Consider the following 26,990-nt stretch of genomic DNA (forward strand, 5'->3'; position numbering starts at 1 on the left):
AACCTGAATTTTTTTTACTAGGCATTATGCCTGAAAAGACTAATAAGCAGAAACTATATTTAATTTTACACATCACTACAGCAGCGAGAATAATTTTTGCACAATACTGGAAGAATGAAGGAATGCCATCAGAGAAAGAAATAATCAGGAAAATATTGGAATGTGCAGAGATGGACAGATTAACTATGAGGTTGAAAGATAAAGAAGATACAGACTACTATCAAATTTGGAATTTATTTTATTCTTGGTTAAAGAAGAGAATGAAGGATTAGGAATTGGACACGTATTAGCATAGCAAACTCCAGACAACTTGTTGATTGGAAAAATTAACATATGTTGATGAAAAAAAAATTAATAAAAATTTGTATATAAAAAAAATTCCTGTAATAGGAGAAGCCAGAATAGTAGGAAATTCCTTCCTGTTAGTTTCAAATCATTTCCTTGGTCATACTGCCTCTTCTTGCATTTACTGAACTCCTCTTCTGCCTGTTTCCCACAGCTTCACAAAAGCAGAGTGTAAATCTTAGTAATCTATATGCTTACTGCAATAGTCTAACATACAGGCTTTGCAATGAAATAACATTTTACACAATTTAGTAGCAAACTCATACTCTGTGGCCAAGCAATTTCTTTAAACACTAGAGACACCATCACCCCCCCTTTGGGGGGGGGTCTTTTGCAAGATAGATTTTCTGAAGGTAACATAAAATACGATAAATTTGCTGACAATATTTTTATTTGCATTGGGATACATACAATATTTTTCAAAAAATAGTTTGATATACATTTAACAAATTTATTTGCACAAAAATCTTACATAAATATAGGTAGATGAACTTTAATTATCCATGAAAAAGTTAATAGAACTTTTCTGCTCCATCTGAAAATAGAATGAATTTGTAAATTTAGGTAACAGTAAAAAAGTTGTTAAGTTGTGTCTTACATCTTGTATCAAAAATGCATGACAGAGTTACATTATTATTTCGTGTAGGTGTTTTGTTTCCTATAGAAATTATTTGGGTAGGCAGAAAAACCATAGTTCAAAAGGAATGGGAAAATTTTGTTTGAAGAAAGTTCTGGGTTCAAATCCATACTGGGTCATGTTAAAGAACACACAGGGCAAGTTGCATGGAGCAGAGGCAAAGTTTATTTTGACAGTATAATATGCAGTACAGTAATCAAAAGGTAAGCTACGAAATCAGAATGCTGAGAGTAGTGATATTTATACTAATAGTGGCTTTGTTCGTAACGTGTGTAGTTGTATTAATTGAGGTGGTTTTGCCTGTGGAATGATTGGGGAGGAGAGGTGACCAAGGTGGCACATGGGTATTTTCTTCCAACAGGTTCACTCTGACTATCTTGTCTGTGTCAGTAACTGTCAATAAAAAAACAGACCCCCCCAGGATGTGCTGTTAAATCCACAACCTCACCAGGAGCAAAAGCTTGACTTTAGGATCAGATAGTAAACATGGCCCCAACAGTATGACAGTAAGGATCTAGTTAGCTCCCTGTCCCTTGCCCTCATTCCCACCCACGCCCAGCTCTTTCAAAGATGAAAAGATTGTTGCTAGCTTTGATACTGTGACACCTCTTTGTGAGAGTTGAATCATGATTGCCAGGAAAATATGCTACTAAAGCAGTGGTTCTCAACCTGTGGGTCGGGACCCCATTTGGGGTCGAACGAACTTTTCACGGGGGTCGCCAAACAACACAGTTCGCCATTTTTCCCCCCTTTTCCTTAGCTGTGCTACTCCCTTTTATTCTATTAGCTTTTGAAAGCCAATAGAATAGACTCTCTTGAATAGAGTCTAATTCTATTAGCTTTCAAAAGCCAATAGGAATTGTCCAGGCTGCCTCTGCCCTGCTGAGCCCGCCAAAAGTCCCATTCTGCAAACAGTGCTGCACCAGTTGAGTAGTCCTCGACTTACGACCGGTTGAGTAGTCCTTGACTTACGACTGGTTGGGGGGGTCACGGCATTAAAAAGGTTGAGAACCATTGTACTAAAGAGAGCCAGTGGAACCTGTATTTCACTTCCCAAAATTTCAAATAGGAGAAGTTGCAGTATCTCCTTTAGCAGTTAAATCCTGTGCAGAGAAGGTGAGAAAAGTGAGGTTGGCCTCTGCAACCCAGACAACTAAGGTAAGTTTTTGCTTTTTTAAGTAGGAGAGAAGAAGGGGCTAGCTAGGGTTCTACTTAGTGGGCCCAAATTTCAAAGATTGAAAGGAGCCATATAGTGAAACTGATATATTTTGGGAATAAGCAATGTGTTCCTCACTCCTCCATAGAAGTTCTGTAGACATAATCACTTTTTTATATACAGTGCCAGAAAACAGGCAATATATGAATATAAAACAGCAGCAAGTTCTCTATTCACTTGTTATTCCTTAAGATATGAATCTTAGAGTAAGTTAAATACTTCTTAAATATTCTACAACCATGCATACACTCAAAATTCTGAAATGAATTTAGATTTTTATCAAGTTTTTACAGACCTGACTAGATTCATAAGAACCATCACAACTATATCTGGGATCATTAAAAACATATGTTAATGTTTCTTTTAGAGTGGCATTGTTGAACTTAGAAGTTATATAATAGAATGCTGGATTAATTTTCTTCATTTTCTTTTGCAGCTTTAAAACTCGGGCCTGAAGCTTTCAAATTTGATGGAGGTGTAGAAGCAGTAGCAGTGCGGCAAAATGAAAAATACTACATATTAAGACCGGAGGTGATTGAGACATACTGGTATATGTGGCGATTCACACATGATCCTAAGTACAGACAGTGGGGCTGGGAGGCAGCACAGGTAATTATTAACTAGCCTTCTAAAAAAAACCTCACAGAGTTTACCTGCCAACCTTCATATTGTTCATAGTAAGACATTTAAACCAGGATGTTCATTGTTTTTTTCCTAGATAGTTCCTTCTTTGCTTGTGGAGACCTAAGGAAAAATGGCTTAATAAATTCTGATGACTGAGAATAAGGGGAAAAGACGTCTGATTTCCATTTTCTAATATTGCCTACAGATTGTTTTTATCTTATATTTAGATTTTAAAAAAGGATTTAAAGTTTGCCTTACAATAATGCATTCAGTTGTAAAATGAGCATTGAAATGAAAATCTAATTAAAAATTATATATATTTTCACGGAGCCTTGTTCAGGATATAGCTTGGCAGCTGCACCAGAAGAAAAGAGTCTCTTTCAAGGCTGCTCCAAGAAGGACAGTCAGGATCAAATTTCCCTCACAATAAGAAGTAGTGTGCCAATAGAGGCTGCTTTGTAGAAAAAGGGTTTGTGTGTATTTTGGAACTTTCTAAAAAGGAATATTGAGATGACCTGAATGCATTCTAATAGATCATGGTGGTTGGGAAATTCTGAGAGTTGAAATCCACATGTCTTCAAGTTGCCGTGATTGAAAAACACTGTAATAGAGGGACTTTGGACCTCTCCTTATTATTGAAGAAGCATCTCTGTTTATAAAAGGGCTGTTTTGAATTCCAGTTAATTTTCAATCTAATAACTTTGGAAAGGAAATGCTTCAAGAAATTTTGAAAAATATGAAATAATCAAGTTAGGGAAAGAAATGTGCAGGGCACAACACCTGGTTTTTTTTCTTTTTCTTTAAATTTTTTTTTAATTCATTTATAACATAAAATAGGAAAATACAAAAGCAAATAGTAAGGAACAAGGGAGAGGGGAAAAAGAGAAGTGTGGAAAAGGGGGGAGAAAAAAAAGGCGTTGACTTCCAACTCCCTCTGTTACAGTAGAATAAGGCATTAACATCGAATCTCAACTTTTTACGTTTCTATAATAGTATGAACTAGCCATTTCTATATCAACAAATCAGTCTAATCAGTAAAACCCAAAATCATTTTTTTCCACCTCAGGCACAAAATCCAGAAGTCAGTTTAGCCATCTCTGTCATTCCATCAGCTTTTGTAGCCATTTGTCCATGGTGGGAATCGAAATACCTGGATTCTTTTCCAATTCCAACCTCTTTTACAATAGCTCTGCTCTGGACCACACCAGAGGGAAAAGAAAAAAGAGGCTGGGAATGGAACATTCCAGGGAATTATTTATCTTCCATGGGCATGCATTGGGGGATTTTTTTTCTCTATAGCTCATAGCTGGATTTGTCCATTTTCAGATTTTTATAATCGTCATGCTTCTCCCTACATGCCATATTTAATCTCAGTTCTGTTCTGTTTTCAGAGAGTTATTAGACAAATTGTCAAAACTATTTTATTTAATTTCTAGAGTTATTAGTTGTCTAATATAAAGAATCAAATATACAAATATAGGAAAATAGAAATATTAATTTTGCTGATCTCATTTTATAAAGGAATAGTTATCTATTTCATCTTTCCAGCTAATGGGTCATTCTGTTTCCATTTATTCTTAAGCTATACTGCTCTTAATATTTTTTCTCATATCTTACTTTTGGATACTTATATTCTTGCTGAGCAAGAACAAGGGAGAAGGACAGCTGATGCAACAAGTATCTCCATTCTGGAAAAAAGCCATTTGTTGTGTTATTGTTTTTGAATGCTTTTTCTGGAGAAATTACAAGACTACTTTATAGTTATTTTTCACACAGTTAACTGCAGAAATTTAAGACACAGTTGTACATACTTTAAATGATTTATTTCTGTGTAGTCAGAGATTGTTAATTTTGCCTTTATTGTTGTCATTAATCCAATACATACAGTCATGCTATTCAGTTGAAGTTAAAATTTAAGATTAGATAGAGAATTACCACTTATGTGATTCTCAGCTTTCCCGAGGCACCATAAAGTAGGAATTTTGATATTGGCTAAGTCCCCGAAGTCAGGCTTGTTTGCATGTAACCTATAAATCAAGTTTGCAGTTTGCCCTAACTCAGTGGTTCTCAACCTTTCTAATGCCGTGACCCCATAATACAGTTCCCCATGTTGTGGTGACCCCCAACCACTTATACATCACCGGGTGCCAGAGGTGTGGCCAAAGAAAAGGGGGAAAAATGGCGGACAGCCTTGTTTGGCGACCCCCGTGAAATGGTCATTCGACCCCAAATGGGGTCCCGACCCACAGGTTAAGAACCACTGCCCTAACTAGTCAGAGAAATTCATTGCTAAATGTTATTGGCAGTTTTGCTGTTGGCTCGTGAGGTTTGCTATATAATGAACCTTCTTTATTTTTATCTCAAATAGTGGCATAAAGTAGACAGAGCATTATCGTTCCCCTTTTAGACATACTTCACATAACGAATCTTTCAACAGTACTGTGGAAGCAATCAAATGCAAACATAATTGAAATGCTGATAAAATAATTCTAAGAGCAAGATGTTTTTTCATCTCTTAGGGTAGACACTTAATGTATTGTTTCCAGATTTATTGCTTAAAAATACAAAAACAGCCCTGTACAAAATTTGATACTTGTGTTCCAGGGTGCTATTGCTTTAGAGACACAGGTAGTCCTCAACTTATGAATTTTAGTTGCTTAAGTGATACAATAGTTAAACAAGTCATGATGTGACTGAACCCAATTTTATGATCATTTTTACCACCAGTGCTTTTTTTGTAAGAAAAAAGGTGCCAGAACTCACATCTTGTTAATCTTTTATTAAAAATATTATATATTCAGTTCTTAGCAGGACCGGTGGTTGTGAAGTAATTAGTATTTTTTTTTTCATTTTTAAATTTGGGGTCACACTTTTACACCAAAAATTAAAAAAAGATCATCAATTCACCAACAATTTTTTAAAATAAAGAAATTATTTACCTTTCGCATGTAATCAATCACTATACACACACCCACACACGTCAGTTGTGTAACGAAACATAATGGTCGCTGCCTGCAGTAAACACTCAATGCACGACCACACAACCAATCACGCTGAGCAGTGCCACAAGCCGAGCAGCGCCATCACAACGAGCGCGGACAAAGTATGCATGCATCGGACTAAACACACAAGCAGCCCGCATGCACCATTTTAATGATTTTGCTGCCGACCTGTTACGCTCAACAGAGTGATTCAAGTCCATGTGGACCAAACATAAAATTTTCAAAAGTTACTTTTAAAACTCGAAAAAGGTGCTGGAACTCTGTTCCGGTGCCTTCTATGACCAAAAAAAGCACTGTTTACCACCAACATTAAGTGAATTGTTTGATTGTTGAGTGAATCACAAGATTGGTAAGCAAATTTGGCTTTCCCAATTGACTTAACTTTTAATTGGGATCACATTTCAACCATTGTAAATGCAAGCTGGTTGTGGGGGTGGGGGTGCAATGGCCATAACTTCAAGGATGGGTTGCAAGTCACCCTTTCCAAGGCCATTGTAACTTTGAACTGTCATTAAACAGTCAAGGAATACCTACAGACATTTTGGGAATAATACTACATCCAATTTTGAATTGCTGGCTAATAAACCGTTTGTTCTACTTAAGGCCATTGATAAGTACTGCCGAGTGAGTGGTGGATTTTCTGGGGTCAAGGATGTCTATTCCTCAGCTCCTACATATGATGATGTACAACAAAGCTTCTTTCTTGCTGAAACTCTAAAGTAAGTAGATTTTTCTCTTTGATATTTGTTTCTGCAACCTTGAAAATTGAGGTTCTTAGAAGAAATATCCAGCACTTATATATTAATATAAATATTATAGAAATAGATTTTTATATTTATAAAATACATAATAATCATATACCTGCTAGGAAAATGGCTGCATTAAACTGTTGGATATTACCACCCTTAGAGACTTTATCCCACCAGGCTGCCAATGCACATAACTACAGTCTTCTTTTTATTTTTTACTTTTTCTCCCTCCCAAATAAAAGGAATATAATATATTCTGCAACACTTACACAAGGATGCCCGCTATCCTGTGTAATTTCTATGAGAATGCCATCAGCTCTTTTAGGGTGAGAATGAGATGGTATCAAACGTATCTTACAATATAACACATTGAAATTGCCTGGATGAATATAGTGAAAACACAGATATTGCAATTGTGCCAGAAGGGGGTGAAGTTGAAATTATACAAGTGTGCAGAATTTAGGAATTCTTGATGCGTTATTTGGATTTTAGTATGTTGCAGAATGGGAGAATTGAAGAAAAAGCTTGGCTCCACCAACAGAGTTTACGAAATATGACACAAGAATGGGATTTCACTGACATATTGTAGATGTTCATTATAACTGAAGATCCTTTTTGGTAGTGTGGATCATGATTGCTTAGAACGTAGTGTACTATTACAAATGCTTTAAATCTTCATCAGTAGGAATTAGTGCAAAATTTAGAACATTTACAATACCTGGGTAGTAATGCATCTTATTCAAAGGGGAAATGAATGTCTATGTTTTAATTACAAGGGCAATTTGGAAATAAACCTCTGTTTTGTTTTCAATAACAGACACTCGCAGATACGGAACTTTTATTATACACATTAGAAAACCAAGTCCGGTTTGTGTCACGGCGGAACAGGACACAGGAAAGCAGGGGTCTGCCTTCCATGTCCAATTTCGCCCTGCTGGGTGCCCTAAAAAGGGCCTAAAATCGCCCCAATGAGGCGATGAAGAGGAGGGGTGCCAGAGAGATGGCAGTTTTTCCGTTCGATCCAAGGAAAGCCCTCCAAACTGGCAGGGGAAAGACTGGCTACATACCTGTGGCCGGCCATTAGTTGCTGACAAAAGATGAAGAAAAAAGCACTGCTTAATACATCGTAAACAGCATATTTGGAATTGAATTTCCTGGGAAAGGCTCCCAAGAAGCTAAAAACCTCTGAATATAAATAGAAGTGCATTTTAATTTTATGGGGGACAGAAACATTCTATATTGAAGTGGAAGCTACAGTTTCAACAAATTTGAGAACTGAGATAACTGTTAAGATTTTATCTTTGGGGAAAAAAATCCATTGAGGCAAAATATAAGAAATCTTTTGTTTTAAGAGTGGAAAATGGACTTTGAATTGACATCTATTGGTGGGTTTGTATATAGCACTATATTTTGCTTTGCTTGGTGATTCCTACCTTGGGAGAACAGCTGGTAATAAAGGAAAATATTTTGCCATACTTATTATCCTGACCTTTTTGGATTATAAATATCTACCGAGCTTGAACTTTTAAATTCAAGAGCTAGTCGGAGAGAAAGAAAAATTTGACCTTGGACTATGCTTGGCTGAGAGAGACTTTTGAGCTGTTTTCAGAGAGGTTGAACACTTTGAACACTTCAAACATTGTGGGTTACAACCTTGCCTGATTGACAATTTTTGGGATATTTGAGACAAGGGATTACTATAAAATACTGTTTTCAGAACTGAACCTATACTTTGGAATCTATTGGATTATTAAAGGTACATATAAAGACCAGAAAACTAATCTTCAGGAATGATGCCTCAAGAAAAAACAAACACCTTTCAGAAAGAAATATATTCTATGCTACAATTAATTCACCAAACAATTGTTGAATGCAAAGAGGACATGAAAAGAAATTATAATGAGACTAAAAACAATATAAACAATATAAATGAGCAAATCTCCAAATTAAATCTACAACTAGAAAGCTCCCAGATAACTACAAAATATGAACAAATAATCCAGAAATCGGAAGTCGAAACAGAGGAAATGGATTTAGAGATGGAAGAAAGAAAAGAAGGGAAATATAAACAACTATATACAACAAAATACTGCAAAACTTAGCTATAACAATGAAATTGCGAAAGACCTTTTACCCCCTAGGTCTGCAAAATATATCTGACAGGAAGGAAAAAGATTTTTAAAAAGAGAATATTGAGCTGTTAAGGGAAATCACAACATGGGAGACAGGAAATGAAAAGAGAAATGGAGGGAGAAAGGAACCGGGAGTTGCTTAAGGAATATAAATGGGCGGAATTCCCCTTCCCCCCCAAAAAAATACCCTACCTTGCCAAGCAATTTTTACAAAAATAGAAAGAAAAGATTGCCCTGGCTTGGAAAGCGACTTGGCAAAGAAAGAAAGAAAGAAAGAAAGAGAGAGAGAGAGAGAGAGAGAGAGAAAGAAAGAAAGAGAGAAAGAGAGAGAGAGAGTTAGATTTAAAAAACAGAAGATTTGACCTGTTAGAGGGAGCATTATATGTTTAAATACTTCTTTGAATAAAATTAAAAGAATGAAAGACTTTTAGATATAATTAGACTGTTATAATGAAAGATATGATTTAGAATTAAGGTAGCAGTTTTTTTCTCTTTTTCAATATGGGAAATATGAAGATAAGGGGAGGATTGATTTGAATAAAACTTTCAGCTATATAAATGTAATTAATATTGAGAAAATCATATTTATAAAGATATTTCAAATACTGATGGGAAATTAAACTTTAACAAGAGCACAAAAAACAGGATATTGATTAATGAATTGATATTATTGATTTATGAATTGATATATTATTTGTATGATATTAGTAAAGTATGATAAAGATGCTTATATCTAACTCTGTATATATTAACAGTACCAAAAATTGTAATGGTATAATGAAGGGAAAATGGAAAAAAATACGGAGAAGAAAGGAGGATCAGAGGAAAAATACTGGATTGTGTAGTATTGAACAGATTTATATTGAAGAAATTAATGTTAAATATTTGAACCCAGACAACATGTTGTTTACTAAGCACTAAAGACTATAATTTTAAAAAATTAATAAAACTTTTACAAAAAAAGAGAAAACCACAACCTTACATTACTTTTTGACATAATCGTCATTCAAATTGAGGCACTTACAAGGTTTGAAATTCCTTAGTAGTAATCGCTTGGCGCCAAATCTGGACTATGGGGCAAGATGATCAAAAACATCCCAATGGAACTGCTTCAAAAGTTCTTGAGTGTGTCTAGCGGTGCACGAGCGAGCATTATCATGAACCAATACCACACTGGAAGTGGTCCCATAGAAAATCCCGCCAAATGTGAAGATGCCAAAGGAGTACGGCTAGTGAAGTTCATGGAGTGTTGGTTCGACCATCAATTCAGAAGTCTACTGTGAAACATTACGAAAACTCAGATGAGCCATCCATAACAAGCATCGGGGCATGCTGACTTCCAGTGTGGTGTTGGTTCACGATAATGCTCACTTGCACACCACTAGACGCACCCAGGAACTTTTGAAGCAGTTCCATTGGGATGTTTTTATCAACCCCCCCCCAATAGCCCAGATTTGGCATCAAGCGACTACTACTAAGGAATTTCAAACCTTGTAAGACATTATGACAAATGCCTCAATTTAAATGGTGATTATGTCGAAAAGTAATGTAATGTAGTTTTCTATGTGTACAATAAAAGTTCTGTATCTGCAAGTGTCTTGTCATTGATAGCCAAATGGAGGTTTATTTCCAAATTGCCCTTCTATAATACCTGTATCTAATCAGATGATATCCATTATTTTATACTCTGTAGTTTATGTATTTGAATAGTCAACAGTGGAATCTGTGTCCTGATGCCAACAATAGAATTTTCTTGATTTGCCCTCTTGTATACGTCTCCTCTTTTCTCAGATGGCTGATGAGAGGAGATAGTGAAGGCAAACAGAAAATAGCCCTGTTGCACAAGCAGACTTCTAGTCATGGAGTGTTCGATGTAGTCTCAGTGGTATCGTTTGTCTATTATGTATAGTGACAAATCTTGTTTCTCTTTCTTTGTAGGTATTTATATCTGCTCTTCTCCAATGATGATCTCTTACCTTTGGATCACTGGGTTTTTAACACAGAAGCTCACCCCCTGCCAGTTTTACATCTAGCCAATACGACACTTTCAGGAAATAATGCATATCGATAAAAACTATTCCAGGAAAAGGACAGAACAATCTACATTAGCTGTGTTTTGTTTACATGGACCACTTCAGATTTCAGGCTTGAAAGAAGACTTATATGTGTTTAAATAAGACCTTCAGAATGACGAGAGAAGTACTGCACTCTTAAGCATGTAGATAATTGAAAAATTCCATTTTATATGACCAAAATAATTTGTGCAGTATATAGCAGAAAAAAACCTTGTATATTTGCAACAGAGAAGGTGGCGCATGATGTTTGAAGGATTCAAAGACTGGGTTAATATCCCAGCCACAGGAACAAGCTGCAACTATTGAGATTGACCATTGTAGTAAACATTGTCCTGCCCAAATAATGTGGATTCCTGATAGTTTGTCATTTGCTTCTCCCCCCCCCCCACTTGGTGGCATGAGCAAAGCAATGCAAGGCAACAAAAGTGCACTAATAGCACCCAGATTTCAAGTTATTTGACTGCTCTTTTGAAATTTCTAAACATCTTCATCAGTCTGTTCAGACTGGCAACTATTCCCAGTGCCTCTGAGACCCTTGCCTCTTTTTATTATCAATAATACTGTGGATCAACCATTTGTTCTTGTTGTTCATGAGTAAATGGGTTAGGGAAAGGATCAGCAACTTCTTTCAGTCTGTCACTTTAGGATATGGAAATCTTCATTCAGTACAGAGTTGTTTTAAACACCATCATGACAAAATTGCCCAATGATATTTATCATTTGGCCAAGATTTCTTTCAACTTAAGTTGCAATAACTAACATTTGTCCATGAATCCTGGAGTTTCACAAGGATCTCACTCTTTATTTGTACAGTATTCAAAACGTGTAGAGTAATCGTGTAAAGAGACAGTCTTTACCAATTTTAATTCCTTTGATTAAGACTCATCTGGGTATAATGGTGCTTCTTTAGGGATCTTTTGTAAAAGCTGGAGTCGGCAGAGGAGCTTTTCAACCTTCACACCTATCTGTCTTTGAAAATCTGAAATCTGGTCATTTGATCTTCAAGTATCTGGAAACAATGTCACCCAAGACAACAGAGAACAGATCAAATGGAATTTGAAAGTAAAATTTATTTTGCAATACATTTTTGTCACTACTAGATGTCACAGACAACATTTTGGGATAAAATAGCTTTTTCAAAACTTAAAAATGGATCTTTCAGTGAGCTCCCCACTTCTGTTAAAGAAAAACACTTGGGCATAATTTTTTGGGGGCAGGAAATATAAAATATGTGAATATTATTTATGTATATTGGAATCAAAATTCTTGATGAATACAGATAACACATCTTTATTATTGTTGTTGGTGATGGTATGATTCCTTTTTAAAAATACTAAAATTTAAAAGGCTGGTTGGAATAGCCTTTGTTGACCAAGTTTTCCTATTGGCGCTTTAAGGATAAAATAATTCAATTACTGCAAAAGATAATTTAATGCATGTTACATATTGCAGTCCCAGTGAGAAGATTGATGCAGTGCTTACTGCAAGTATGGTGCTGGTGAGTCTGAGAATCTGCCCAGCCCAAATTATGTTGTATTCCACTATGAAATCCATATTCTACATGTTTCTGGCCCATCTAGTTGCAGGGATAAATTTAAAACAGTATTGGAATCTTTGTGGGCCAATTGCAATGAAGATATCCAAGTTGAATTCCAGATATGAGGGCACTGAAATTCACCTGTCTTGGGTTCTGGCATACATTTTAATGTCCTTCATAATCATTTTTCACATGTTCATATCCAGGCTGTTTTCTCCTTTTCCTCTTCTCAAAATCAGTATTCTAAAATAAGTTTTTAAACCAAGGACACGTGCAGTTTGAGACAGTATTACAGGTTTATAGAATTTGAAATAAATTTTAGTACTGTTGAGTCTTGAATTGTAAGATGGAAACTGATGTTACTTATATTTATCCATATAAGACTATAGTATTTTTAATGAAATCTGCAACAAATTTATACATATCAACAATATTTATCTGCTGAAAAATATACCATCGGTGACTAAAAGTTCTCAACTCTCATAGAATGAAATTTGACTTAATTAAATTAAATGAAAATGTTCCAGCTACATTCTGTGTGTGGAAATAATGGATCAAACATAATCATTGTGTTTGAAATATTACATTATTATTTTTTTTCCTTTAAATACAAACTAAATATTTCTTTTTTTCACTTTTGATAGAACTATTTGTTGTAAGCAGTGCAATATTGTCTTAGGAATTATTACACAGACTTCTTAAATCTCGTTGCATAATAGCATCATTAATAGACCCAATATTTTTCTGATGGTCAGTTAATCTTTCTCTTGCTTTATTTCCAAAGTTGTTTTTACAGACCATTGTGCATTTATTGTCCCAGTTTTCATGTTGCTTCTTTTCTCCTTCCCTTGCTGGTTATTGATGTGCAAGAATGCAGTGACTATAAAATGTGCAATTAAAAAGTGAATGTTATTTCTGGACCACTGCAGGAGAATGATAATTTTAAATGTATTACATTTCTACATTCTGTGTTAAGATTTTATACTTTCTTCTGAAGTCTTTTAAATCTAAAAAGGCTTAGAAATTAATAAACAAAACTACAAGATATCATGGCTCCTGATAACCAGAAATAATAACCACAATGGGTTCAAAAAGCAGACACAGCTCTTTTTTTTTTTTTTTTTAAAGAAATTGCCTGAAGAAAAGACAGGAAACTAAAAAACGGATTATTGTTCACAGTCTGCCTTCATTGGCAGGAAAGGTCACAAATTCCTAGTTCAACCTGCATCCTTGGAGATAAATTGTTCCTTAACTATAAGTAAATAGCCATCTTCCACAAGTATTGTTGCACTGGATTATTCTTTCCAACCCAAACAAATGCGTGATAGAAATTCTGCAAAGAGTCTTGGGCTTCCCTCAACAGGATAACTCTCCCAAAACAGAACAGAACAATGACTCCAAACACTGGACTGAATGGAAGCAAATTTGGTGTTTGGGGCAGAATAGAAATATTGATCAAAAGCGGGCAAATCTCATTGGGCTGTGAAAGAAAAAGAAAAAAAATCCCCTATTTTTGAAGAGGTAGCTAGTTATTTGAAATGTAGTTAACTCCTCCATTCTAAGACCCCCTTTCCCTTCCCAGTGAGGCAGAGTTTCTGGGTTGGAAAGAATTCTAGAAGCCATGGTCTGCATGCTTTCCCTACCTTTGTTAATTTTAGAAATCTGGTATATCCATCCTTTGTGCAATCAGCTTTGATTTCAGATCTGATTTCAAGATATAACTATATCTACTATCATTAAATCGTTGTCAGAAAGGAATCCTGGAAAGATAATTTGAACACTTCAAGGTGTATTTTTGCTTAGTTAATTAATCACTGTGTTCAGGTGCAAACACTGTGCAAGGAGGGGGGAAAAGACCCAAACTGAAAACTGCAGCTAAGCATTCATACACAACATCCGAAATCCAAAGTTCTCCAAGTTGTCAATGTCATATGGACCTCACCATCCTTTTTAGCAAAGTCAGAAAGACTTGTACATCTACTCAGGATTGGCATTGTTGGCCACTTTCTAAGACCCACAGTTATCCAGGGAATCCTCTGACAGCTTTCAGAATAAGGGGCTCTGCTGCAGCCTCTTGTTGCTTTTCCCAATTCTGCCCTCTTGACCTGACAGAGCAATTGGGTCTAAAAGAGTGCAAGTGAATGGGTAGAAGCTGTAATAAAGAAGTGGACAACTCTAGGGCGGGAGCTGGTGCCTAGGAGGTTCACCAGGTAGACACTATATTTGTTTATGCTTATGTTTAATTTTGGCATGTGTTTTCCCCATTCCATGAACAAAGACAATGGGGAAGGAAAATGGAGCTTATGATATAATGGAATACTGTATAAGCAGAAAGTGGGTTGGCTGCAAGAGAAAATTGCTATTTTCAGCAGCATTCCAACATCTGTCATAATATATATTCTATCAGAAGATTACTTCTGTGTTAAATAAAAATAAATCTTTTGAGAGTTGGAGACTAGTAGTAGAGGTGAATAATTCAATTATTCATAAACAGGAAAGTTCAAAGTGATTAAGACTGTTGTTAATTAGCCCTTCAATTTACTTATAATTTTATGGCTATGTTCTGAAAATCAGAAACGGGATAAAACTATCTCTTGAGAATTATTAAAACAAATTTAATTGGTATTTAATTATTAAAAATACTTTTGTTCCATTGTGGGGGGGAAAAAACCTTACTATTTTCTATAATTGCTAGGAAGATGAGCTTTGCTCTGGTTATTCTATTTCCATCTGTTGGGTTTTTTTATTCAGAATTATGGAGAAATACTATCATATTCTGGTTTCTCTTTTGCTGTGTTCGGAAGAATATGAAAAAACCTGGAGGAGAGAGATTACATGTTGTATGTCTGCAAATATCCCAGAATAAATGTATATACCTTGGAGAAAGGTTGGTAATTCAACCTCATTGATACTTTTTTCCCCTTTAATGTAATTAGAGTTATTAACTCACTTAGGTATATTTCTTCACATAAATGTGAAAATAATACACTGCCACAAGTTTTATATTCTGTTTCAAAGTAAATGTAATGCTATTTGATACAAGAGTTACACGTATTCACAGTTGGCTGAATGATTGCAAGGAGTGATTATTGGCTCCATTTCAGCTTAGAGGAAGTATTAAATAGGATGCCAACAGGCTCTGTGCTGGGCCTCCACAGTTCAACATTTTGATGAGGAAATTGATGGGCTACTTACTCAGTTTGCAGGTGGCAGAAAGCTGGGTGAGGTTGATAATATTTTGGATGAAAGAAAATTCAACAAGATGTTAGAACACAAACTAAATGAACAAGATGGAATTTAATGAGAAATACAAAGGTCTGCATTAGAGTAGGAAAAATATAAGGCACAAGTATAGGGTGGAGGAAACCTGGAGAGGCAATAGAGCATATAAATGGTCATAAATTAAATATGAGCCAGATGTGTGATTTAGTTGTGAAAAAGGCTGATGCTATATTCACATGCACTAACAGAAATACAGAGTTCAGGTCACCAGCCATAATTGTTTCTCTGTACTCAGCCCTGATCTGGTCTCATTCACAGAACTGTGCCCAATATTGAGATTCCATGTTTTTTTTTTTTTTTTAGTAAATAAGAGTTTGTATTGTTCATGGCTACTGCTGCATTGACCTTGGCTTTGGTGGACTCATTTCTCACAACGTTTAAGAAATTAGGAGAAGTGAAGAAATTAAAGAAATTAATTAATACATTGGTTGTATTTGCCATTCAACAAGGTGAAAATACAAAATTATTAGCAATAGTCGGATTTGAGGCCATATATAAAATGAGAATAATATACTTTAATTTACAGTGTATTGATATATTTGGTGCAGTCTAATTTCTCTAAGGATAGGCTACTGTTAAATTGTTAACTGTTAAAATTTTTGTTTTCAGAAAGAAAAAACATGTTAACAGAAACGAGATCCTATGCCTCACCCATAAAAGTCTGGTGATTTTTTTAAAAGTTGACCTACCCTAGAATGTAGCCAGAATACATAGTCTAATTCACTGCTTGTTCATATAGAGCAGGGGTGTCAAACTGATGACCCGTGGGTCAATTGCATCATGCAAAGGCCGTGCCCACCCCAGCTCCAGCAATGCGAAAAAAGTTGCGATGTGTCACGACACGTCATGATGCAGTGAGTTTGACACCTGTGATATAGAGCCTCTGGTTTTTTTCTGCATGAAACTATTAATGACTGGTAGCTGAATGTGTGACTTGATCACTTTGGAAAGTATATTCATTGTGGACTTGGGTTTCTGGTGGGTTTTCACAGCTGCAATTCCCAAACTGTTGAATGTGCTAATGTGAATAAAAATTTAGAAGCCAATACTGTATAGTTTTGCTTGAAGAGTACTGTGTTTCGGATTGCTATCTTTGTGAGAATTGGTGGACACCCTTTATTTTTCAATAGAACCCCAGATCACAATGAATTTAATACTTTTTAAATTGAGCATTTTAATGTAGAATATTAAAGATTCAGTTTCTGAAAGACTAAAAGCATTAAGTCAGTTCAGTCGAGCATATTCCCAGGTAAGGATGAGTAGACGTGCAAGCTGGTAACCATTTTCTTCATCATTTGACTGAAGTCAAATACTTCAGTCTTTCCTTTTAAAATGGTTTTTAAAAATTTTTTACAGTAATAGAAAAAGGAAGAATGTAGCTGGAATTTTTCTTTTTAAAATTTGACTTATCTTCTGAGAGCATAGGTGTTTAATAAAAGCATGATTCTTATTTTAATATCTGCAGATAAGCAATTTCTACATGTTTACAAGTTATGTATTGGAAACAATCCTTTTAAGACAACCAAGTCCCCCACATTTTTAAAAAAATACTGCAGTTAGACTCCTAATATGTACTCAGTATAAAATAAATACTCTGAATATCTTGCCCAGTTATTTTTCATACTCAGACACAGGACAACACACCAGTTTAAAAAAACCTTTCATTTTCTCCAGTGTGAATATTTTTTAATATTGTCCATTGGACATTTGGCAACAAGCTACACAACCAGAAAGCCTGGCTCATTCTTGAGACAAATATAAAGCAGCAGAAATATTGTTGATCAGTTCTGCTATTTGGTACCTTGTGTGATCCTCTGTGTGCATACCCAACCTGGGTAAATTATCCCAAATTATGTAGAAGTGTTTTTTCTTTGAGTAACAACAAAACACTACTCACTACAACAGAGACATTTAAATTGACATTTAAATACATGTACTAAAATATATTTGAAAATCTCCCGAAGTATTCCTATTAAGATGAAAAATGATGAAATTACCAGTGTTAATTTGTTGAAATGACAGGTAGACCTTGATTTAGGTCTATTTAGCAGTAGAGTGCTGAAGGAAAAGGACTACTCTTCAATGTGTGATAAGACGTTTTAATACCGTGTTTTCCTGAAAGTAAGACCTACCCCCAAAATAAACCCTAGCTTGATTTTTGGAGGTGGGCCTAATATAAGCCTTACTCCCAAAATAAGCCTTAGTTTTGGGGTGAGGCACACACCTAAAAATCAACCTGGGGTGGGAGTGTGGAGCTGCCCAATATGGCCCACACCCACTTACCTTGCAGCCAGTCCTCGTTAGCCCACTTCTGCAGCATCCCCAGGCTCGCATTTCACAGTCAGAGGCCTTTCTGGAAGGCCGAGAACTGAGCTATGGATTTAATTCATAGCTTGGTTCTGCAAGGCCTCTGTAGCCAAGAACCCAGCTATAGAGTCAATCCATAGCTTGGTTATTGGCTGCAGAGGCTTTCTGGAAAGGCCTCTGAGAGCGAAATGCAGGCCAGAGTTCCATTCTCAGCTGTAGAATGAAGCTGCTTCTTCAAGCTGCAGAAATGGGCCAATTGGGCAGGACTGTTGGTGCTAGAGGTGAGTGGAAAAGACCCCCCCCCAATAAGCCTTGGTGCCTCTTGGAGGCAAAAAAAATTAAAATAAGACTGGGTCTTATTTTCAGGGAAACACGGTAAGTGCTTTTGGGCAATGAAGGAAAAAGTTTGGGAAGCTTTGAGTTCAGCTGAGCTCCCTCTCTTCACAAATAAATTTAAAATTGCTACCTTCAGAGGTGGAAATCATAATGAAAGCTAGCTGATTAGCCTGCCTATTTCTCTTCCCCAAAGTCCCTATTTTTCTTGTGAAGTAGTTAAAGATGCAAGAGTCAGCTTTGTTATCTGGGAAACCTTGGGCTGTTTCTAAGTTGGCATTCTATGTGTATAATGGGTAAGGATTTTAAAAAGAATGTATATTAAATTGGTTTTACAAGAATGTGTTTCATATGGCCTTATTTGGCAGAAGAGAGAGCACAGGAGATATAGGAGATTGACTTCAATTAATTAGTGAAGGAATCCTCAGTTTTTTACTACTAAACCCAGATTCCTTAAAAAAAAAATGAAGAAACTTTCAAAGTTCCTTTGACATAAGTGTTTCTCCTGGCTGCTTTTTGATAATCCCTAAACTAGTTACTATTGTACTCTTATCACAGAAGAATCGTTATTTCATATGAGGCAGTCAGCCTTAGTTTATTCAGGCTTGAATAATCTGGGGGAAAAAAACCCTCAGAAAAAAAATTCTAGTTTCTCCCCCCAATGCCTTTAAAAAAAGAATATTGAGAATATTGGAGGGGGAGAAGTGCGTCCTTTTCTCAGTTGCAACCCAATCCAATCCGTCCTCGGCGTGTCCGACCACTGCTACAGCTGAAACAGGCTTCGAAGCCGCTGGCTAAGGAGCCATAGGCTGACTAGCACGATCGAAGAGTCTTCAAGAAAACTTTGAACAGCCATTTATCCGGGATGCAATAAATCTCCTGCCTTGGCAGGGGGTTGGACTAGAAGACCTCCAAGGTCCCTTCCAGCCCTTTGATTCTATGATTTTCCCAGACCCTGGAAGCTGGGAACCAGGCGGGAGACTCGAGAAGCCCGCACCTCCTCGGATTACCTCTCCAGTGGTGAAAAAGAGCGCGGGAGGAAAGGTTCCTTCCCCCCGCCTCTGGGTTTGCTGCGGCAGGGCGGAGCCAAGGAGAAAGAGGTAACTGGAGGGTGGAAGGGCTTGTTTGCCGCCGGAGACCCGCTTTCCTTGGAGCTGGTTTGTCGTGCTGGAGGTCCGAAGGGAAAGGCCGTAGCGCGATTGATCCGGGGGGACCGAATAGGGGGCCTTGCGGCGCGATTGGGTCCTGGCAGTGGGAAGATTGGAAAGTACGACCTAGCGGGCGCGGATTCCCTCCGCTGGCCAGAGGTGGTCAGGGCGACAAGTGCGTGTGTCCGGAGGGAGGAGAAGAAAGAGCCTCTGTGCTGCTCGCTAGTACTCCCGTCTGGACGCGCGTTTCTTTTCTGGCGGCCCGCTTGCATCAACCTGCGTGAGCTGGGGAGATTTTATTTTTTTATTTTATTTTATGAGACTTATATACCGCTTTAAATGCAAGCACTCTCTAAGCGGTGTACACCAGTAAGCAATGTATATATATATTTACATTGCCCCCGATTCAACACAAGGGGACCTTCACTTGGCCCTCAAATTTTTATCTCTTGCCCAATCAGGAAAAAATACTTTATTCATTCCGACCCACACCAAACCTGAGCTATTTTATGTGGCCCTTTCCTTATCTAAAAGAGCAAGGCAAAAATAGCTTGATTATTCTTACCGTTTTCTTAATGTTGGCTTGCATAAACAGTTCAGTTTGTTTGTTACAGCTTGGCTTGTTTGTTACAGCTTAAACTTTGTGAACCAGAATCCATTTAATCTGGGACAGCGACTGTTCAGCCTTGGGAGGTAGTAGGAAGATCCTGGAAAAGATAATAAAAAAACAGATCTGCAACTACTAGAAGCAAACAAAGTTATAACCAGTAACCAGCGCTGGTTTGTCAAAAACAGATCATGCTAAACCAATCTTATTTCATTCTTTGATAAAGTGACTAAGTTAGTAGACCAGCAAAACGCTATGGACATAGTATATTTAGATTTCAGTAAGGCATTTGACAAAATAGACCACAACCTGCTGCTTAATAAGCTAGAAAAAGGTGGGATAGACAACATCACCACCAAATGGATCCATAGCTGGCTGACAAATCGTACTCAGCGAGTAGTTCTCAATGGCACTACATCCACATGGAAGAAGTAAGCAGGTGGGTACCACAAGGTTCCATCTTAGGCCCAGTACTCTTTAATATCTTCATAAATGACTTAGATGAGGTAATAGAAGGGGAATTCATCAAATTTGCAGATGATACTAAACTGGCAGGAATGGCCAACACCCCAGGAGACAAGCTCAGGATCCAAAAAGATCTTGAAAGACTTGAACAATGGGCTCTATCCAACAAAATAAATTTTAATGTGGAAAAAAAGCAAAGATTTGCACCTAGGCAGGAAAAATCAAAGGTATATGTATAGATCAGGCGAGACCTGGCTCAAAAACAGTAACTGTGAGAGGGACCTTGACTATGAGCCAGCAGTTTGCAGCAGCAGCCAAAAAAGCTAATACAGTCCTGGGTTATATAAACAGGCATAGAATCAAGATCACACGAAGTATTAGTACCGCTTTATAAAACCCTAGTAAGACCACACCTGGGATACTGCAACCAATTTTGGTCACCATATTACAAAAAAGATGTTGAGACTTTAGGAAAAAGTTCAGACAAGAGCAACTAAAATGATCAAAGGCCTGGAGACTAAAACATGAAGAATGGCTGCAGGACTTGGGTTTGGCTACTCTAAAGAAAAAAAGAAACGGGTGACATGATAGCAGTATTCCAGTATTTGAGGGGCTGCCACAAAGAAGAGGGCGTCAAACTTCTCCAAAGCACCAGAGGGCAGGACAAGAAACAATGGTTGGAAACTAAGCAAAGAGAGAAGCAACATGGAATTAAGGAGATACTTCTTAACGGTGAGGACAATTAACCAGTGGAACAACTTGCCTTACCATCATTGGAGGTTTTTAAGAAACTAGACTGTCACTTGTCTGAAATGGTATAGGTTCTCCTGTTTGAGCAGGGAGCTGGACTAGGAGACCTCCAAGGTCCTTTCCAGATTCTATTCTATTCAGAAAAATACAAACATTGCAGCCAAAAGAGTGTACCCCTTGTGATCATTATGTAAATATTAAATATTCAGATAGTTCAAATATTAAATTCAGTGATCTTCATAGAGCACATTTGATGTAACAGTATGTTAATATAAAGGAAAAAAATGAGTAATGGCTTCTACATCAATTTGATTCAGATTATGTTCAGCCATACTTTTTCCTTACAAGTTTATTGTGTTTGAAGATGGACAGAATCAAAATGTATCATTTTCCCAATGTTGCCTCAGGATCTTCATTAAAAAGGGTTGATGCTGAAACCCGAGATTTTCTTATTGAAAAATGAGCCAATCATTGCCCTCCTTAACCATCCCACCACAATCACTTCAATAGTCAAGCTAATTTTTGCCAAGGTAGCCTCTTTTTCTTTTTTTAATATAACCATTTCCCCCACTTTTTCTCTGGAGCATATGTTTCTTACATCTGTAAGCAGGTATGTCATCTTCATCATAAAGTAGATAACCAAGAATTCAGTTTCATTCCTTTCTGTGCTCCTAAGTGACCATTCTGTAAGTTAAATGAATGGCAACAACAAACATCTCCTTGTGTTTTGGTCTCAAGAGGGAAAAAAATCAGTATGAAATGGCAATGTTAATATTCACTTATTGATAAAATTGACTTTTACTATATTCGGAAGGATATGAACCTGATTTTTTTCTTTACTGAAAATTCTTTAAAAATATGTCATATTGTACGCAACCCACTGAAAACCAGTAGATTGTTTCCTGGTTTAGTTAAGCGTTACAGTTGTGATAATGTTAATATAATACTAAAGCAAGAATTTTTGAACTCTTCACCTGGATTTCCTCTAGTATGGTTACCTTTTAATGTATTCTTTGGTTATTATTGTTCATTGTTTCTACCCCATAAGATGCTCAAAGTTGTTTGGTGAGTGGGAGGCTTTAGAAAATTACTAGGTAAGTAAAATAAATTACTTGATGCCCCACATTAAGGTCCTAAATTATTGATCCTCAAATGAAGCAAATCCCTGCAAGCTGATGGGCTTTTAAGAGAATTTGACAAATTTTACAGTGAAATCTTTTTTCAATAGTAGGTTAGCATTTTAATATGCCAAAAACCTAGATGTATGCTAGCTTTATCACTATTAATCATTAATCTCATCACTATTTTTAAAAAATCTTTATAGTAGACATAGGTATGTCTTCTTAATAAAGGCATGAGATTATTTATTTGTGTTCTGACAAAGAACATAGAGGTATTTTAGAAATTATACATCAAATGATCAGTTAAACATTCGGCTTGATGACCTAATAATGGATTCTGTAGGGCCGTGGTGGCGAACCTATGGCACACGTGTCACAGGTGGCACGCAGAGCCCTTTCTGTGGGCACACACAGCGTCGTCCTAGGCTTTCAGCTGGGTTTTATAAAACCTTTTCGCTTTAGGCTTCTGACGCCGTGTGCAAAAAAAAAAAGGTCCAATCAAATCAATTTCAACTTCTCACGGGAAAAAAAAAATCTCACAAAGTTGGAATTGATTGATTGAAGTTTTTAGTCTCACCCAGGCTGCCGTTACCACCGCAGCTACGCCCACCCAATGGGCCATGCCCACCCAAATGGCCACAGCCACACAATGGGCTGTGCCCACCCGGCACCTGATGATACATAAGTGGGTTTGGGTTGCAGTTTGGGCACTCAGTCTCTAAAAGGTTTGCCATCACTGCTGTAGGGCATATTCTAAATCAGTGGTTCTCAATCTTTTTAGACCGGCGACCCCGGTCATGAGCAGGCAGCGCGCATGCACGGTGCCGCCCCGTGCGGCACGCATGCGCGCTGCCCCCCCTGCGTGGCACGCATGCGCGCCACGGCCCCCTGCACCAGCTGAGAAAAAAATGGCGGATCGCGTTGTTTGGCGACCCCCGTGAAATGGTCGTTTGACCCCAAATGGGGTCGCGACCCACAGGTTGAGAACCGCTGTTCTAAATACTTGTATTAATTCTCTCAAAGCTTGACCTTTAATCTTGGACAATTTTACGTTGTCAAGAATGGCCATATCCGATCAAAAGTTAAACTGCTAAGACCAGGGATTTATCTAAGGAACTAACATTTAAAAGCAATGAATTATAGATATAAAAAGGATAAATAATTTGAATCCCTTAGTATTAAGACTTCTCAAATGAAAGTCTGTGGAGAAATTCCCTGTATCATTTCTTGGTACTGGAATACTGAAAAAGATTATATAATCCTTAGAAATTGTATTTCCATCTTTAAACACATCTGTGACAATTATATTTTTCTCAGTTTAACAGGTGCTTGGATATTTAGTCTCTGTTACTATTATGAAGTTGCCCAAACTGTTGCTATTTTTTTTCATATATTGATCTTATTTTTTCCAAAGAAAATAGATAAAGATTCAACAAAAATTTCAGATAGTAATAAAAATAAATCTTATATTGCCATTTGTAATACCAGACTATGAGGATGGAGGTTCATTCTCCGAGCTTGTGGGTTGGTTTTCAAATGTTTTGTTACCACGCTAGGTAACATTAGACCCTGACATGATGTGATCCTCCTCTGACGACCTCACCATCACAAGACCTACTGATCACACAAAGCCCTTATAACAGGCATGTCAAACTCACGACATCACGTGACGTCACGCAACATATCGGGCCGGTTTTGCCATTGCTGGCAATGGGGTGGGTGCAGCTTCCATATGACACCTCAGGCCTGCAGGCCAACAGTTTGACACCCCTGCCTTATAAGCAGAAGAACATTGTCACTGACATCCCCTAAATTCTGTTGAAGATGTTACCTAGCCTGATAACGAAATGTTTGGAAACCAACCTACAAGTTCGGAGAATGAACCTCCACCCTCACCCTACACTCAAGCTAGAGATATTTGCCACTATCACATACCAGACTTTTTTTTTTAAGTTTTATGTATTGAAACAGTTAATGCCTGTTATTTGAAAAGATAGCTTTGCACTTGGTCTCCATGGAATTCCCAAATCTCACTGGCCAATGCCATTTCTTCTATTCTCCAAGATATTAGTTTGTTTGATTCAGAATTTCTTGCATGAGGCCAGTATAAACTTTTAAAGCCTACTCTGAAACTGTAATACTTCTTAGTTTGTTTCCTCCCTTTTTAATTTCCATTTCTCCTATTTTTATACTCTTCTTTATCATCTCGTTGGAGGAAAGTGGGCTCTTGTACATGATTCTTTGATGCTTTCAAAATATTTTTCCAAAACAAACATTTTCATTGGCTATAAAATAGTCTTTAACCTCTAACTTCAATCAAGGGTAAACAGAGAAGCAACCAGATTAGTGACTGATTAAACAATACTATTAAGGGTCAAATTTCTTTCCTGTGTAGCAGATTTTTAGATAATCCTTATGGTCTCCATCTGGCATTAAATTGTCTTGAGAGATGTATTTAAACATTAGTCTTTATTAACATCCAGTGACAGGGCAATTGAGGTTACTCATGATCTTACATATGTTCAGTCCAGTTACTCAAATAAAATGAGCTTGCTTGTTGTATGTAAACTTGGCAACATTATATTTTATGAATGGTTCAACTTTATCAAAATGTAGTGAAACTGATGGTTTCATTCTTGGCAGTATTGGGTTTTTGGAGGCCAGTCCTTTAAAATGTTGGAAAATTATGTCGTTGGTTATTCTTATTGTCAGTATTTCAAGAAGACTGCATTGAAATATTTAATGTACAAAAATCATTTTTATGGTTGTAAAGTTTGTGACATGTGTGTTAGACATTCCTTCAATTATTCCTGGATATATATATATATATATATATATATATATATATATATATATATATATGAATGAAGATTTTTGTTACCCATTTTACCTCTCTTCAGCTAAATGTGTAGAGATTTTTTTATTGTAATATTAGTTTGATATGTCCTCTTTTGCATATCTTTATAATCATATATCAGTGTTGGGTTTTTTGGTTTAATGTTCTTGGTTCTTTTATTTTGTTTAATATTGTATTGTGTTTTTTTATGTTACTTTACTGAATCACAAAACTATAGTTGAAGAAACCCAATGTAAATTGCACTTCTTTAGAGATTAGAATACTGAAGCAGAAGGTAAACATTATTAGAGGTCAGTAGAGAATTATAAATGTATACAACCTTAGCTAAACATAATAGTGGACACTTCCTGTGGCACTTGATAAGGTCTCTATGCTACCAGATTCTAGTTTTTAAGTACTCAATTAAAATGCTCTACATTCTTTTAATTAGTTTTTAAGATATGTAGGTTAATGGGCTGCAAAGCAAATCCCCACAGCTTGCCATAATCACCTTGTTTCTTACAAAATAAACATGGAAGGCCCTCTTTTATTTAGTATTGTTGACTTGAATCTTGATATGTTGACCCAAAATCATTTCTCTCTCTAGAATTGAAAGGTCAAGATTAGCTGTTTTAACCCTTGTGTTACATCCCATAATAATTTAGATACATTTTCTTAAAGATGTGTTTATGAAAATTATTCCTAGGAAGGTACCTCCTATAAGTTACTTTTGATAGTCATTCATATAATATGCTTCAGAAAATCAGTGGTAACACCTGTAAAAATGAGCAACAGTAAAATGTTGACTATTAAAGTAACACAAGATAATATGGAGAAAAAAATAGATGATTACCATATGGCAAAATATGTTCTAGAATAAAGACATAGTTTTATTTCAAAGAGCTAAGCTAATATAATATAGTCATTACAATTTGACTATTGGAGATATTTCTCTACGATCTGCCCACACCATATTAATTGGAATTATTCATTTTAGTAAGTACATGTTGCAGTCATCCAATACTATAATCTCAGAAACCAATGTTATGACCCAGGTGGTCAAGGCAAGGCAGGCCTTTAGAGAGTCCTTTATTGTCCTCCAGAAGTGTTCAACAAATGGCCTCCCAATGACCAGTAAGGCTCCACCCCACACTACCCTGAAGACAGCCACCCTCAGTCCCCCAAACAATAGCCCATCTCATGCCAGGAAAGTTGACAAGACAAAAGTCCAAGCATAAGACAAATGGTAGCCCTTAGAGCAGTGGTTCTCAACCTTCCTAATGCTGCGACCCTTTAATACAGTTCCTCATGTTGTGGTGACCCCCAACCCCCCATCCAGCTGGCTGGGGAGGGGGGGCAGGAAGGCCGCTCTGCCGACTCCGCCCAGCCTGGTTGGAGAAGCACCATTCCTCTCCCTCTTTCTTTCTTTCTCTCTTTCCTCTCTCTTTCTCTTTCCTCTCTTTCTCTTTCCTCTCTCTCTCTTCTCTCTCTTTCTTTCTTTTTCTCTTTCCTCCCTCTTTCTCTTTCTTTCTCTTTTCCTGTTTCTTTCTCTTTCTCTTCCCCTTTCTCTCTTTCCTCTTTCTCTTTCCTCTTTCTCCCTCTTTCTTCTCTTTTTCTCTTTCCTCTCCCACTCTCTCTTTCCTCTCTTTCTCTTTCCCCTCTTTCTCTCTCTCTTTTTGTTTCCTCCCTCTTTCTCTTTCCTTTCTCTTTCTCTCTTTCCTCTCTCTTTTCCTCTCTTTCTCTTTCTCTCTTTCCTCTCTCTTCTCTTTCCCTTTCTCTTTCCTCTCTCTCTCTCTCTCTCTCTCTCTCTGTTTCCTACCTCTT

General features: G+C 36.9%; 1 protein-coding gene across 2 annotated transcripts in view; it reads left to right on the plus strand.

Annotated features, from left to right (window-relative positions):
- The window catches only part of MAN1A2 (mannosidase alpha class 1A member 2), a 98,016-nt gene extending 84,654 nt beyond the window's left edge, over window positions 1–13,362 (plus strand). For both annotated transcript variants that reach the window (XM_039338802.1, XM_039338804.1), the window contains 3 exons: window positions 2,635–2,807; window positions 6,428–6,543; window positions 10,644–13,362. In XM_039338802.1, the coding sequence (XP_039194736.1) occupies window positions 2,635–2,807; window positions 6,428–6,543; window positions 10,644–10,776 (422 nt within the window). In that variant the 3' untranslated portion in view covers window positions 10,777–13,362. The remainder of the gene's footprint in view (window positions 1–2,634; window positions 2,808–6,427; window positions 6,544–10,643) is intronic.
- The last annotated feature ends 13,628 nt before the right edge of the window (window positions 13,363–26,990 follow it).

Source organism: Crotalus tigris, unplaced genomic scaffold (assembly GCF_016545835.1).
Source record: "Crotalus tigris isolate CLP2741 ecotype Arizona unplaced genomic scaffold, ASM1654583v1 scf7180000017716.2861928, whole genome shotgun sequence".
Taxonomy (NCBI): Eukaryota; Metazoa; Chordata; class Lepidosauria; order Squamata; family Viperidae; genus Crotalus; species Crotalus tigris.